The sequence below is a fragment of the Hipposideros armiger genome, unplaced genomic scaffold (genome assembly GCF_001890085.2).
Source record: "Hipposideros armiger isolate ML-2016 unplaced genomic scaffold, ASM189008v1 scaffold_18, whole genome shotgun sequence".
Taxonomy (NCBI): domain Eukaryota; kingdom Metazoa; phylum Chordata; class Mammalia; order Chiroptera; family Hipposideridae; genus Hipposideros; species Hipposideros armiger.
Window position 1 is genome coordinate 2,757,740 of NW_017731368.1, and position 15,342 is coordinate 2,773,081.

The 15,342-nt window shown below is 52.3% G+C and overlaps 1 protein-coding gene across 2 annotated transcripts; it reads left to right on the forward strand.

Annotated features, from left to right (window-relative positions):
* The first annotated feature begins 170 nt into the window (after positions 1-170).
* On the forward strand, positions 171-12,464 carry CSPG5 (chondroitin sulfate proteoglycan 5). 2 transcript variants are annotated; one of them, XM_019632525.1, is made up of 5 exons: positions 171-628; positions 2,501-3,611; positions 6,394-6,582; positions 8,378-8,453; positions 11,953-12,464. In XM_019632525.1, exons 2-5 carry the CDS (start codon positions 2,650-2,652, stop codon positions 12,112-12,114), a joined length of 1,389 nt encoding a protein of 462 aa, XP_019488070.1. In that variant the 5' UTR covers positions 171-628; positions 2,501-2,649; the 3' UTR covers positions 12,115-12,464. The 2 variants fall into 2 exon arrangements, with proteins under 2 accessions (XP_019488070.1, XP_019488060.1); XM_019632515.1 differs by lacking the exon at positions 171-628 and adding an exon at positions 1,562-1,825.
* Positions 12,465-15,342: the final 2,878 nt, after the last annotated feature.

Genomic DNA, 15,342 nt, shown 5'->3' on the forward strand with positions numbered 1-15,342 from the left:
AGCCGTGAGCTGCCAACAGGTGGCGGGATGGCTCAGCTAAAAAAACAAAAACAAAAACAAAAAAAAAAAAAAAAAGAAGGCTGTATTTCAAACTGGAATTTACTGCCCCCACAGGCAGCATGAAGCCATGAAAAGTCTCAGTCCATTGGCAGGAACCTCCAGACCCACGGTTGTGGCTGAGAGTAGATAGTTGGCCATTCATTTATACATTCTACAGGCTTTAGGATGCCTCCCTTTGTGCCTGCTCTGCACTGGAGTGCCTTGGTCCAGTGATATCAGGGCCTAAGTGTCTTAACTGCTTGGGGCAGGCTGAGAAACTTCCGGGAGGGGAAGGTGCTAGGAACTGAACTTTCTGGGTTGAGTTTGCCAGGCAGATCTGGAGGAGATTCCAGGCAAAGCAAACAGACTGCAGCAGTAATTCCAGAGAAACAAGCTTGAACCAAGGCAACCCCATCCAGAGACGGCTACTAGAGAGATTAGGAGATTGAATGTCCATTTTAGTCACCTAAGTGGTTCCCTAGGGACAGCGATGGGAGTGTCTTAAGAGTTGCCACATCTCGGACTGTGACCCCGAATGTCATCATTTGGCTCATCGGGAGGCTGACGGTCGATTTGGTGTATAAACTAGGTGAGTAGGCCGCAACTCTGCACCAAGCAGGGCTCCGGAGTTGAGTGGTCTTAGGTCGGACAGTGAGCTTTGGACGGAATCTCCTGCAGACTACTCTAACTCCTGGCCTGGCATGCGCGTGTCCCTAATTGTGTGGTGTAGGCCACTTGGGTCTACTCAAGAACTTGAGCTTTGGTGACTCAGGATACATGGAGCGATGTATCTGGGAGGGAAAAAGGGGTCGGGATTAAAGACCGCTCCCCAGGCTGCCCTGAGAAGGAGAGAAGGAAGGGGAGATAGCCACAGTCCCAGGAAGGTCTTGCCCCGTGCCCCCCGAATGCATTCCGGCGGGCCTGGCTGCGCGAGCTCTGGGCTTTGGCTGCGACGGATTAGGTGTGATCCGATTAGAGCCTGGGCCGTCGGCTTCGCGCCCTTGCCTGGCGCTGCCAGTACCCACCCCGCCCTAGTCGGGACCCCGAGACCGCCCCAAGACTCTTCCCCTTCCCGGACACGGCTGGAATCCTAGGGGTTCCATGCGCCCTGGGTTCGGCTCATTGCCATAGCGCGGGCTGGGGCTTCCGCCCCTGCGGCCCTTCGGAGCCCCGCCCCGAGCCTGCGGGTGTCTGGGCCCCCGCCTCCGTGCTCGCCGCGTGGCGGGTGGCTTCCTCGCGGGTGGGGGATCCGTGCCAGCCCTCCACAGGGAGGGCGGCACCGCGACCCCGCCCCGCAGCAGGTCTCCCGCCCGTGCACCTGTCGGCTAACGCAGTGCACGGCACTGTGCGCCTTGCCGCCGCACCATTCCACATCCGTTTGTCTTCGCGTCCCGAGCCAGGGGTCCGTCTGTCCCTCCGGCAGGCGGACTGTGCAGGGCCGGCGTCAGAGCTACGTGCGGCGGGGCGGGCGCGGCGGGCGGGGTGGGGGCGGCGCTGAGCGCGGCAGCCGCGGCGCGGGAGGCGGGGAGGCGCGGCGCGCCGGGGACAGCGGCGGTCGGCGGCGGCGGCATGCGGCTTCTCGCTCTGCCCATCGTGGGCTGAGACGGCCTCAGCACGGGCGGGAGGCGCGGCGGCCGGTGAGCCGAAGGCGCAGCCAGCCGGGCAGACCGTGGACAGCGGTCAGGGCGCCGCGCCATGGGTCGAGCTGGGGGCGGGGGCCGGGGGCCGCCGCCGCTGCTGTTGCTTCTGGGGGCCACGCTGGTCCTCGTCTCCGGTGCTGCGCCGGGTAGGTACCGACTGCGACCGGGACCCCAGCGGCCCCCGCGCCCCACACTGAGCCAAGGGTCCTGCTAGCTTCGGGTGCAGGCGGAGTGCGAGAGCTGTGGCAAGGGGGCGGGGCAGCGCCTTGCCTGCGGCTGCAGCGGGGGAAGGGGCGCGCAAGGAGGTGGGGGTCTTGTGGGAGACCAAATGGTGGGGGGCGGCCCAGGGTGTGCGGACAGATGTGGCAGCTGGGGAGGGGTCAGGGTGGGCGGGCCTGAGGGTGAGACTAAGGCGCGGTACTTAGAGGTGATGGGGGGGATGAGGATGCGAATCCAGGGCGGAGCCCTAAGGGTGCGAGTTCAGGGCGGGGCCTGGAGGTGGAGTGGAGCACTGAGGGTAAGACTTATTCGGAGGTCCGCGTTGGAGGTCGCCTGGTTAGACTAAGGGTCAGTCGGGGGCGGGGCCTTACGCTTGAGGGGCGGGGCCTGAGCATGGAAACGTTGTGGCGGGTATGTTTCCTGGCTTGGGGGTGGAGTCGGGGCGGGGCTTAACGATGGGGCGGGGCCTCGGGAAACCTTGAAACTGCGGCTTAGTGTTGGCTGCGGTCTAGGAGAGCCCGCCACGGTCGAGGCGGGGCGAGGCCGGAGGCCATCCCACGCGCTTGGCCCTGACGCCCCACCCCTCTCCCTCCCGCCCGCAGCGCGTGAGGCGGGCAGCGCCGTCGAGACCAACGAGCGTGTGAAGAGCGCCCCGGCGTGGCAACCGCATGCCAACATCACGCGGGAAAAGGTCAGCCCATCGGCAGCTGGGGAAGATGAGACGTGGACCGCGCCTGAAGGCGAGCAGGCCATGGTGGGCCCTGGAGTCGGGCCAGAGGATGTGCTGGAGGCGTCAGCAGCAGTGACAGGCACTGTCTGGCTGGATGCTGACAGTCCAGGCCTGGGCGGAGTGACTGCAGAGATGGGCAGCGGAGACACCCAGGCCCTGCCAGCCACGCTTCCGGCTTCAGATGAGGCTCTGGGTCAGTCTTCGATGCCTCCCACCATCCCTGAGGCTACAGAGACCATCGGACCACCTTCCCCTACCCCTGGTCACAAGCTGATCCCAGGCCCGGAAATCCCCAAGGAGAACCCCTTGGAGGCTTGGCTGAACCTGGGAAGCAGCACACCTGACCCTCATGGGCCAGAGCCCACGTACCCCTTTCAGGGCACACTGGAGCCCCAACCAGCATCAGATATAATTGATATCGAGTACTTCGAAGGACTGGATGGTGAGGGCCGTGGCGCAGACCTGGAGAGCTTCCCGGAGTCGCCAGGAACCTCAGAGCACCACCCAGATAACGAAGAGGAGACCCCTTCCTGGAGCCTGCTTGACTTATACGATGACTTCACCCCCTTTGACGAATCTGATTTCTACCCCACCACATCGTTCTATGATGACTTAGAGGAAGAGGAGGAGGAAGAGGAGGAGGACAAGGATGCAGTGGGAGGTGGAGTCCTAGAAGATGAAAATGACTTTCTGGTGCCCAGTGAGAAGCCTGGTCTGGGGGCTGGGGCAGGCCAGCCCACCAGTCGGTGGCATGTTGTCCCTCCACAGCATACTCTGGGGATAGTCCCTGGCAGCAGCATCGCCCTCCGGCCGGGCCCTGGAGAGCCAGGCAGGGACCTGGCCCCAAGCGTGAATGGCACTGAGTGCCGCAACGGGTTTGTGCGGCATAATGGCTCCTGCCGGTCAGTGTGTGACCTCTTCCCAAGTTACTGTCACAATGGCGGCCAGTGCTACCTGGTGGAGAACATAGGGGCCTTCTGCAGGTAAGCGTGTGGCACTCAAGTGCACAGGGATTTGTAAAAGAACTCCTGATGAGTGTATGTGAGGCAGACTCCGCAAAGGGGAATGTGACAGGCACAACTTCCAAGAGGTTGTGGGTTCCCAGGATTCCCAGGTCAAGAGATGTTCACTTGGGCACCTTCTACTGAATTACTTCTTAAATGTCCTGCCTATGATCTCATCACTAGGAGAGGTTCTTCAGAAATAAGATTTTGTATTCATCTAAATGTTGTGTCCTTTATCCACTAAACTAAAAAGGCAAAATGAAGGGACTTCTCTAAGGGTTCTGGAAAGAGGTCTGTGCTGGCTTGAGGGGGTTTTGTTGGGGAGTTCTGTCTACACTAGCAAAAGGAGTAGACCCATAAACCTACTCTGGAGGAAAGACTGCTTGCTAAGCGCCCTCCCTCTGAGCCATGTGTGTGGCAGGAAGAGGGCCTGTCTCCCTGTGGGGCATGAGTGTGGGTGTCAGAGTAAACACCTCCTCGTTGGGAGCTGACCCAGAGGGTGGCCACTCAAATAGGTCAAGTGGAGCGGGGAGTCTCTCCTGGCATAGCAGATGTGGTGGGGTCCCTTAACTTTGGGTATTGGCTTCTTCACTTCTACCTTCACTTTTGTCTTCCTTGGAATACCCAGTCCAGGATGTTTTAGACACAAAGTTCAGTGTCCCTAAGGGACATTGTCTGCAGCCACCATCCCATGCCTCATCAGTAACTACCAGGTAGACCTGTCCTCATGGCGAGGTAGTTAACCTGCTGGAGATCCCACTGGCTTCTTTTGGAAGAATCACAAGTCAGGGGTGGTATGCCTGTCTCCATCCTTTATAGGTCCTAGAAGTGGAGTAGCACCCTCAGATTCCTCTGGGACTTGTTTCCATTGGTCCTAGGAGGAGTGTTTTTGTAATCTGGTGTCTTAATTGTCATTCCCGATGTTTCTTTTTCTTGGTCATTTTGGAGGTATGTCAAGAATTCAAATCCTGTAGGTCTTGATGTTCTAATAGAAGAGTAACATAGACAGCATTGTGCCTTTGGCATTAGAGCTTGAGTTCCAGTTTCTTCCTATGAAGCCATTTCCTATAAATGATCATGACATTAGGGTCACTCATATAGGATGTGTCCACACCGTTCTGATTGCAATTGTCCAACCATTGCCAAAAGGAGCAACTGTGGCCAAGAAATTACGGCAATGAGACCTTGCCGGTTGGTTAAGGGCTCCCAGAAATATGGGGGAAGCCTGTGATTTTGTTTCTCAAACTCTAGTTGGGAGGAACGTAGTGATGAATTTAGCCTGGGAGCTATGGAATCTCTGTGTAAAATCATCATCTTTCATCCTATTGGAGGTCTGAGTGTTCACTTTCAAAGTAAGCTCCCTATCAGAGTATGAAATTTGGAGCCCTTGCTGCTACTGGAGAGCTGGAAAAGTTCCCCGAACCTCCTGGAGCTCTCATGGGATTCCTGAGTGGGAGAGTAAGCTTGTCCTCCTCACTGCGGGGCTATGCCACCATACATCCACTGTGCCTCAGAAGGGCTTCTCCACAAGCCCACCCCAGTTCCCCTTGCTCAGCGTCCATTCCAGGATGGCACTTGGGCCTCCCTCCGAGATTCCTCCTCCAGCTATGTAACCCTGGCTGCCTGTGGCTCAGAAACTGTTTTTGCATTCCACTCACAGGAGACTGCTGAGCCCTCAGTTGCAGACTGCAGCGTGCCTTTGTCTCTGTCACCCTGGCCCACTGCAGAGGCATGATCAGAGCTATGACAACTTCTCTGGAACAGTGGGTTAGAGGGATCGGCTCTCCCTGCCGTCCTCATACAGATAGCCTCCCCATGACTGCAGAGGGTCAGCTGAAACAGAAAGAATTCCCTGTTAGGCATGTCTCCCCGCCCTGTTCTGGGTGTGGAATAGCCAATCCTTCTTTCTCTTGTCTGTTATTCACCCTGAGGTTCATGTCCTCCCTCCTTTGCCTGCCTCTGTATCCTTCCACATCTTTCCTTTTTGAAGCAGCCTGGTTCCCATGGAAACAGCAATGTCATTGGAAGAGCTGGAGCCTGGGAATGTCCCCAAGGGCAGGAGAAAGTCACTCAACAAAAGGACTGAAACCCACCCAGAGGGTTGGTTCTCACTGTGCTTTCATGACAGTTCTCATGGTAATAGGACCGGAAGCTTCATGGGCAGAACTTTGGGGGCTGCAGAGATAGGAGGAGAGTGTACATCCATCTTTGTGCTTGTCCTTGTCTGTCACTTCCCTATTTTTCAGTGTCTGGTTAGCCACACGAACTAGACGGGACTGCCAGGCAACGAGATAGGTTTCTGTGGTAGGGCGGATCCCACTACTTTGTACCATAGCTCCTATTCATCTTGTTTTTCATCTTTCTTTCATCCAGAGCCCGTTTTTTGGGGGGGAGGAGTAGGGGGCCATGGATGAAAGAACCCTGTGATTGTTCTCATTGAAGTTGTGAGGTGGAAAACCAGGGTCCCCTTCCCTCCCTGGTCATGTCACAGTCGTGTGAATGACTGGTTCACTCAGTTTCTCAGTGCCCTGGTTACTTAGTGTCATGGACCTCAGAGCTGCCTGGCCCACTGCATAGGGTAGTTATAAAGATGAGCAAGAATGTCAGCTGTAGGTCTGCACAGAGTGGGGGCATCACAGTTCCTCTAGCCGGTCATAGGAATGGGCATGGAGGTGAGTACTGGGGTCAGGGACCAGGCCCGTGCTGTGGCCAGGGCTGCCCGCCTGCCCGTCACCCGAGTCTCACCCTGTCCCCCCTGCAGGTGCAACACGCAGGACTACATCTGGCACAAGGGGACGCGCTGCGAGTCCATCATCACCGACTTCCAGGTGATGTGCGTGGCCGTGGGCTCGGCCGCCCTCGTCCTGCTCCTGCTCTTCATGATGACGGTGTTCTTCGCCAAGAAGCTCTATCTGCTCAAGACGGAGAACACCAAGCTGCGTAGGACCAAGTGAGTGCATCCGCCAGCTTCACCCCAGACCCTGGCGGCTGCGCCCCTCCATCCCATCCAGGGAGGGGAGACCCGAGCCTATCCATCCCTACACAGTGTGCTGGAATTGCCGCAGAGGCCAAGCCCCTGTGGCATTCTGCGGCTCTCCAGCACCATTCCCCACACCTCACACCCCCCACCCCGGGGATGGAGGGTGCAGTGTGTAACCACTCCCAGCTCTGGTCCTCACGTAGGTTCCTGTGCTCTGCCACCCCCACCTTCACACCCCACCCCCCACTCCCACCTGATTGCATCTGCCTCCCAGGTCAGGTCATTGACAGCCAGTGGCCAGTGTGAGGATTTCACTCCCAAGTCAATGTGAAGTAAGTCCAGCTCCCTGGAATTGGGTGTCGCTCAGCAGCAGCCCCTTGGCAGTGAGTAAGGTGTGGCACTGCAGGGCCTTGCTTTTCAAAGCTTGTCAACCCTGGGTCCAGACAGAAGTGCAGAGAACTTAAGGAAATACTCTTTCCCTCTCCTGAGTAGAATTTGGGGGTGAATGGTCCTAGGCTTAACTTCCCCTGTTGTGGATTGTAAGGGCCACATGGGGATAGAGTCTCATTTCAGCTCTTCTCTTAGCAGAGGGGCGACGGCTGTGTGCATGTGAAAATCAACATGTGTTTACCCTTTAAGCCCACTCAGATGTGACCTTACACACTGTGAGAGAATCACTCTCATCACTAAGCAAAGTAAAGAACCTTCGGAAGTGTCACGAGTCACAAAAGGAGAAGATTGGAGTTCACCTTTCTTGGGGCCCAAGAGACAATTTATGCGGAACTGTGCCCACCTCCCTTTCAACCTGTTGCCCCATTGATCCCCTCCCCCTGACCTGAGACACCCTCCAGAGAATATGACTGAAGGCCTCTCCCTGGGTCCTGGGAAAAGGACAAAATACCATCTGTTGCTCCTTCGCTGGGTAAACTCATGTAGTGCACAGATGCCCGCAGCTCTGCAGCCTTTCAGCTAACGTCTTGGGGCTGGAGGGGCCCCTCCATTGTGCCTGTGCATTGAGGCAGGGCTGTATCTATGCATGTGATCACAAGCCAGGACCATGCCTCCCCCAAGGGGGCGTAGGAGGGGGACAGCCACTGATGAGGATGGGGGAGAAAAGGGAGCAAGTATTATAACTGCCAGGGGAATGGAGAAGCAGGAGCTGTGGCAGGGACAGGGCCTCGTGCTAGTCCCTCCTCCTTTAGCTGGCTGTTGCTTTGCACAGAGTATGGCTCCCATAGCCCTTCAGCTCACACGCTGCCTCCCTGTCTCCCTCTGTGTGCTTCTTTCTTTCCCAGGCCTGGTTGCTGCTCCGATAATGCTGCCTGTGCCCAGTGCACTACAGATCCTGCAGCAGTTGATTCATTCAAAGACACACAATTTTTTTCACATATTAACATCTCTGGAATTGGATTGTGTCTTATAATCGCTGGCATCTTGCCATCACTGTCGGCCAGATGGCATTCATGATGTAGTTGTGACTGCCTGGCGTGCACAATCGTGGTCATAGCTGTTCATATTGTTGTCAGTTCTTTATCTAATGTCTAAGTGAGCTACTTCAAGTATATAATAAAAACTCCAGGTGATAAGAAAGTATGGGATCATGGTTTAAATGGTAGACGTTTTTTCTTAGTGGCACAGCAAATAATGGCATCTTATCACGGTCCGCAACATTTGGTGAAATACAGTATTTGACCCCTAAAGCTTTGTCAGAGTTTGCCATGCTCATTTCATTTACATTTTCCCTTCTCTCTTCTGTCCTACCCAGCAAATTCCGGACCCCATCTGAGCTCCACAACGATAACTTCTCACTCTCCACCATTGCCGAGGGCTCTCACCCAAATGTAAGGAAACTTTGCGACCCTCCCCGTACCTCCTCCCCCCATGCCCGTGCCTTGGCTCACTATGATAACGTTATCTGTCAGGTAACTCGTCTTCTTCACGTCTCCCCCTATGCATGCTGCAGCCCTGCCCATGCCTTTGGTCTGTTTCAGAATGTGGGACCTTTCCTCAGAGCTCTGGAGATCCGCTTAGGGCAACCAGTCAGGGCGGGGAACGGGATCTGAGGGCCCGATGGCATGTCACGTCCTTGACAAGCAGAGTTGTAGGTAGTACAGAAGACTTTTTTTAGGATGACTTGTGATCTTTACCTTTGTCTAGACTTTTTAAAGTCTGATTTTTGTCTTTCTACTTTCTGTGTCAATGAGAAAGGCTCTGCTTTCATCGCTGTTGAATTTCCTGATGGTCATTGAAGCAAAAGGTGGTTGCTCTTTAGGATGAGTGGAAAAACCTCTGGGAAGACTGGAAAAAGTGTCTTTGACACTGTCTGAGGGCCCAAAAAACTAGCAGGCATCCAAGTCAAGCCTGCTCATCTAGCCTCTCCTCATCCCTTTCCCTTCACCCCTAAAATTTCCTTTATGGTATTGGTGTCTCCTTAAGTTTTGGAGAGTTCTGTTTATCTTAAGAGAGGGGTTATGTCTTTGACATAAGTAAGGTAGATTGAGTGGGCCATTTTCCTACCCAGTTCCAATCATCTCTGAAAGCCACACTCTGAAAAGATTTCAGGTTGGGTCTGTGGTGGGGGAAGGGTCAGTTGCTGGCATCTGCCCTCCCCCTGCAGGAGGAAAGGGAAACGCCTGCTGTGGGGATTTGCGGGAGTCCCAGGAGGAATGGCCAGCGTGTAGGAAGCTGGACACTGTCCAGGCGCACAGCATGAATGAAGTCACCTGAAGTCCTCGGGCAAACTGCCCAAGCACTGAGAGCCGCCCTGCGGTTCTCACAGCTGAGCTGTCAGCCTGAAGTCGTGGCTGTAACGTGTCCTCCTAAGACCTGACAGACCTTCCAGGATTTCACTTTATTATTAGGACTTCTCCATGGCGTCCCTTAGTGCTCCCCCACCCCACACACCCCCACACCCCGTTTAAACCTTTCTAGCTTCCCAGACTGTGTTTTCCATGTCTTTGGTAAAGCACTCACTGTGCACCCCCTCCTGACAGAAGCTTGTGTCTGGACGAGTAGGGGTCCAGGCCTGAGCCCACACTACTGGGCTGAAGGACGCCCACGTGGCTGGAGTGGAGCGCCGGGAGTGGGGATGCACAGGTGTTCCCAGGTCTTACGCCAGATGAAGGTCCCGCTCACTGGTGATGAGGCCTGAACTTCCGCCAAACCAAAGGCAGATGGGCCTTCTGCGGAGGGATTCGCAACACTACACTTAATAGAATCATGTTTCCGGGGAAACACAAGTTAGGAGAGCGCCATGTTGGTTTAGACGCTCCCTCACATGTTCTCTTTGTTGGCGGTACTTAGCTTGTCTCACAGCATTTTTTGGATACCTGTGCCCCTTATTTTTAGAACATACTTCACCCACCCAGCTTTAATCTGGGCCCCACATTCCTGGTATCACAATTCTGATGCCCAGGTCTGTAAGGACTCACAAAATGTACTTTTATTCACATTATGAGAATATCCCTGTGCCCTGTGTGCCCCCAAAGTGTGAGAGGGAGGCAAGGGGTGGTTACCTTGAAAAACACGAAGTAACTTCCATCCTTGGAAGAGAAAGGGGAGTGAGTGTAGGCGGTCCTGTCCTGTCCCAAGTCTTGCTGTGATCCAGGATTGTTAATGGCCCAATTCTCAGGCCTCTACGCCCCGCATCTTCCCCCAAACAATACAGGGAACAGCAGATAAAAAGTGCAGTCCTGCCCCCTCCCACTTCCCTCTTCATAAAACCTCTGTTAGTGTGGTTGTGTGTGTGTACATATACTTAACATGTCATGGAGATCTTTCCATCTCAGCACATACAGATTTATGTCATTTTAAAGTTTTTCTTAATCTCTCCAAGCAGTGATAGAAAGTATAAGGTGCCTTCAGGTGCCGTGCACAGCTGCCTTGCCTGAAATCTGCCTGATTCTGTATGAAGTTCATTTCCTCTTGTTCTTGTATCAATAGAAATGGGGAACATGTGTTGCCCTCTTGTGTGTAAATCACTCCTGAGGCCTTTGAAACTATTAAATCTCTCTGGTCAAGCTGGTTTCCTGGAAGAGTGCTAAGTGAGGCCGGGAGCAGGGGCAGGTGGCAGTGATTCCGTGTGCACAGTACTTTTGAGCACTGTAGTGTCCTGTGTAAGCCTGAAGCCTTTCCCTACTTCCTTTCCAACCAGTCAGTGCCCCGACCTTATGCTGTTACGGGACAAACTCACTAGCAGGCAGCGAAGACAAGAGCTCATCAGTTTCATGGAGAACGCCCAGTCCTTCAGCATGACAATCACCTTGAACTTTGAAAGATGTTAAAGCAAGAAGGGCCTGGGCTAGCTGGTCACATGGGGACATTCTCTGGCCCTCTTGCCACTCGTGGAATCTGCCTGGGTGGTTACACAGCCTTTATGATCAGCAGAGTTCCAGGCACTGACATAGCCACTTGGGGCACCTGAGAAAGAATGGAGGACCCTGAATCACACTGGGTATGATCCCCTCAGGTCGTCCTAACGGAAAATTGCGGGAAGGCAGCAATTTCCGGAAGAGTTCTGTGAAGAGTTTTGCTCAAAATGCAGGATTGGAGGAGTATGTAGGTGCAGGTTTCCTGAAAACCTTAACAGGCAAATGCATCTCAGGTTCAGGACCTGGTCAGAGGGCTGCAAGCAACATACATGTAGGCAGGAGGGCACGATACACGTCAGACACGGGTGGTGAACCAGCAGCACGAATAGCATCTGTTGTACAAAATGGCAGCCTAAGGAGGCACCCGGATTCACCCCATCTGGGCTCCGATTGAGGGAACACCTTGCAAGTTAGCATCTATGGTAGATAAGCTTCTCAGGGTAAGAGGCTCACACGTCTCTGGGCTCCAGTCAGAGGACATACATCTGCCATAAGGGGAGGGGCCCTAGCTCTGCCAGGGGCAGTTCGGCTGCTGACTGCAGTCCTGGGCACGCCCCACTATCTGCATGACATGCCAGGTTCCCTGACCCAGACCTTTCAGTGAGAGCAGAACTCAACAGGGTGGAGGGCCCTGGGCTGGCCAATCCGAGTCCCGGCAGGTGAGACTTTAGAGGGACCAGGCCAAGTATTAAAAGGGACTGTTTCTCCCCAACCTCTGTCAAAGAGAACACCTTGGACCGGCCTACATTAAAGATATTTGTGACCGGGTCACCTGTCAAGTTTTCATCTATACCTGGTCAGTGTCTCTGTAGCTGCTAATGAGTCACTTTGGTTCATTCAAGTCTTGCAGCTTTCTTCCTTTTTCTCAGTTCTGTCTCATTCAGCCAGATAGAAAAGCCTGAGCTTGTTATTTGATCCCTCTTCCTCACTGTCTCCTGCCCTCCCTCCCTCACCTTTTTGCCTCTTGCAGGATGATCCTAGCGCTCCCCACAAAATCCAGGAAGTCCTCAAGTCCTGCCTGAAAGAGGAGGAGTCATTTAACATCCAGAACTCCATGTCGCCCAAACTTGAGGGTGGCAAAGGTGACCCGGCTGATTTGGAGGTGAACTGTCTTCAGAATAACTTAACCTGAAGCAGAGCAAGCAGAGAGGAAGAAGTGGGGCGGGGGTGGGGAAAGAACCATTACTCCTCTTGTACAGCGCCTATTTCTTGTAACCATTTGTTAAACTCTTCCTTTTCTGATCTCATGGCATGCTTCAATGTATTTTGTACAGGAGGGAAAAAACACAAAATAAGCGAAGAACTTGAACAGAATTGCATTCATTGGATTGTTGGTCTGTGCTGTCTGTACATTGCTTCTGCTGCTGTGATTTCTAAACCTATGCTGTTATTCAACTGACTTTTTTTTTGTACTTTGATCCACCTTTTTTGGAAATACCAGTAAAAAACAAAGTTCTTGAAATAAAACTTTTTAAAAAGTAATTTTCCTAATGTCATTGTGTCTACTCCCTACCTGTTCTTGTCAGTTTGAGTTGAATTCTTTCCTTTATTGAAGATGGATGTTTATACCAGTTTGAAATCTCAGAAGTGGTCTATATATTAGTCAGGTTGGGCCCCCATAACAAAATGCCACAGACTAGGTGGCTTAAACAACAGAAATTTTTTTCTAACCGTTCTGGAGGCTGGAAGTCCAAGATCAAGGTGCCAACAGAGTTGGTTTCTTATGCGGCCTCTCCTTCCGTCTAGCAAATAGCCACTTTCTCACTATGGCCTTTTCTCTGTACGTATGTGGACAGAGAGCAAGCTCTGCTGTCTATTCCTCTTCTAATCAGGACACCAGTCCTATTGGATTAGGGCCCCACCTGATGACCTCATTTAATCTTACAGGCCCTATCGCCAACACAGTCACATTAAGGGTTAGGGCCTCAGCATACAGTTTTGGGGTGGGATACAGTTCAGTTCATAACAGTCTGTAGCAGCTACTATTAAGGATACGCTTTCCTTTCATAAATATTTATTAAGCACATACTCAGCCAGGTGCTATGCTAGATGCCAGGAACTCTAGTTGAATAAGGTAGACCCTAACCTCAACAAGTCAACAGTGTACTTGAGAAACAGACTTATAAAAAATATAATACAGGTGTCAGTATTATACTAGAGGTATATACACAAAGCTGTGAGAGTTGGACTTACTGAGTTCAGGAAGGCTCAAGGAGAGAGGTGAAAATTGGACTTTGAAGGATGAGGAGGCATTTTCAGGATGAAGCAGGAGAAGAGGCCATTCAAAGCAGAACGGGGTACTCAGGAAGGTCATGCTATGTGACTAGAGATTGTGAGACGGAGGGGTCCTAGGTGATGAGGCTGGAAAGGGCAATTTAGGACAGAGTGTGAAGGGCCTTGAATGCCATTAAACACAGGGCTGAGGCAAGGTCAGATTTATTTTCTAAGATGATAACTCTGGTGACAGCAGCAAAGACAGAGAGAACAGGGATTGTAGCAATCCAGGCAATAAATGAGGATGGATTAGAGAGAGAGTTAAAAGTTCAAATAGTGAGAATTACTAACTACTGGGGGAGTTTTCTAGAACTTTGCCTGTATATAATCTGTTATAATTCCTATAACTAGAATCCCTGTGGGTGTGTTTCTGTTGCCTGATTTCTGCTGGTTCTCCCCGATTTGTCTTCTCATGTGCCCTGTTATTTTTTATTTTGTGCTGGATATTGTATTTGAAAAATTGTTTATTGAAATATTTTGAGGCCTAGACTAATTTCTTCTTTTAGAGAGGGCTTTTGTTTGTTTCTGTCAAGTGCCCAGAGGCACTCAAATTCTGGGATCACATTATTCCAGATGCAATGTTGGATATTTCCCAGACCTGGTTTGCTTTTGGTTCACCCTTAACCTTGGGGCACAATCCCCTGGGTCATAGCCCAAAACAGGCAGTGGTTTACCCATGTCCCACCTTTGGTGGGTCCTGTACTCCAACTCCACACCCCCAGCCCTACAAGACTTTCAGAAACACAACTCATTCTCTTAGTCACCTCTTTCAAGTGGGCAGATGCCTCCAAGAACAAGTGACCTGAATGACACAAGTGGGCTCACCTGTCTGGATTCGTGTCCTCTCTGGGATGTCAGCCTAGTAATTCTTTAGTATCTTGTTAGCTCTGTGATGCTTTTCAGATGTTTGTATAGCTTTTTGGTTGTCCTTAGTGGAGGGGTTGGTGCAATTTAACTCGTCTCCCATTTACAGGCAACAGAAGTCCTCTGTTTTCATCTTGGGACTCTTGCCCAGATGGCATTCAGCTGGTGCCATGAGCTCAATCTGCTCTTTGCTGTTGGATAGGGCTGCATATTGGGATGTTGGGTTATGGCCTGTGTGCATTACGGATTCCCAACCTGACCCCTATCCCCTTGAGGGGGTTGGCATGGCTCTGCTTAGGACTTCCTGTACTCTCAGAATTAGGGGACAGACCTGTCTTTCATGGATAGCACCTCTGGCTCCTTCCACAAGGAGGCCCAATCAAGAGGAATTGCATACGAAAGCACTTTGTAAATTCTAAATCCCATCCAGACGTAAGGAGTTGTTAGTGTTGTGTTTTGTTTTGTTTTTCCCACAAGAGCATTATGAAATGCAGCTCAAAGTCCTTGGCTCTATTCCACCTCACAGCACATGCAGGACGGGTAGGAAAACCCAGATCGGAAGGGGAACAGGACACAGTGCAGGCCTAATGAATAGAGTTCCCAGATGTTGCCAAGAGTCTTTGACCCAAAGAAGGAGCTGACGTGTTGGAATAGGATATATTGATGTCTATCTGTGCCAGCCCTCTTTCCTGCCAGAGCGTTTGTGCTTTTTGATGATTGTGCTCCATGGGGCCGGCCAGCCTTCTCTCTGGGGGCCTCCAGCTCTGCTATTAGTTCCCTCCCCACCCCCAACAGTGACTGCCTAGTGTTTGAAATAACCCCCTTGAGCACACTGGTGCTTTCAGGTGATGGTTCCCAGATCCCCTCTCTCTGCTTTTTCCACTCCACTCCATAGCCTGTTCTGTGTTCTCTTCTCCAAGGAAAGGACAAACTGAAAATGTGGGAAACTTAGGCATCATGGAAGAAAAATCATGGGGAGCCTGTCAGCACTGATGGGCCATTTCACTTAGGAGAAGGATACATGCAATGTTGGACCATCTGTCACTACAAAGCATATTCTTTACACATAGGCCACACCTGTATTACTTTTCTGGAGCTGCCATAACAAATTACCACAAACTGAATGGCTTAAAACAACAGAAATCTATTCTCTCACAGTTCTGGAGGCTGGAAGTCTGAGATCAAAGTGTCAGCAGGGCCTGTGCTTTCTCTGATGGCTCTA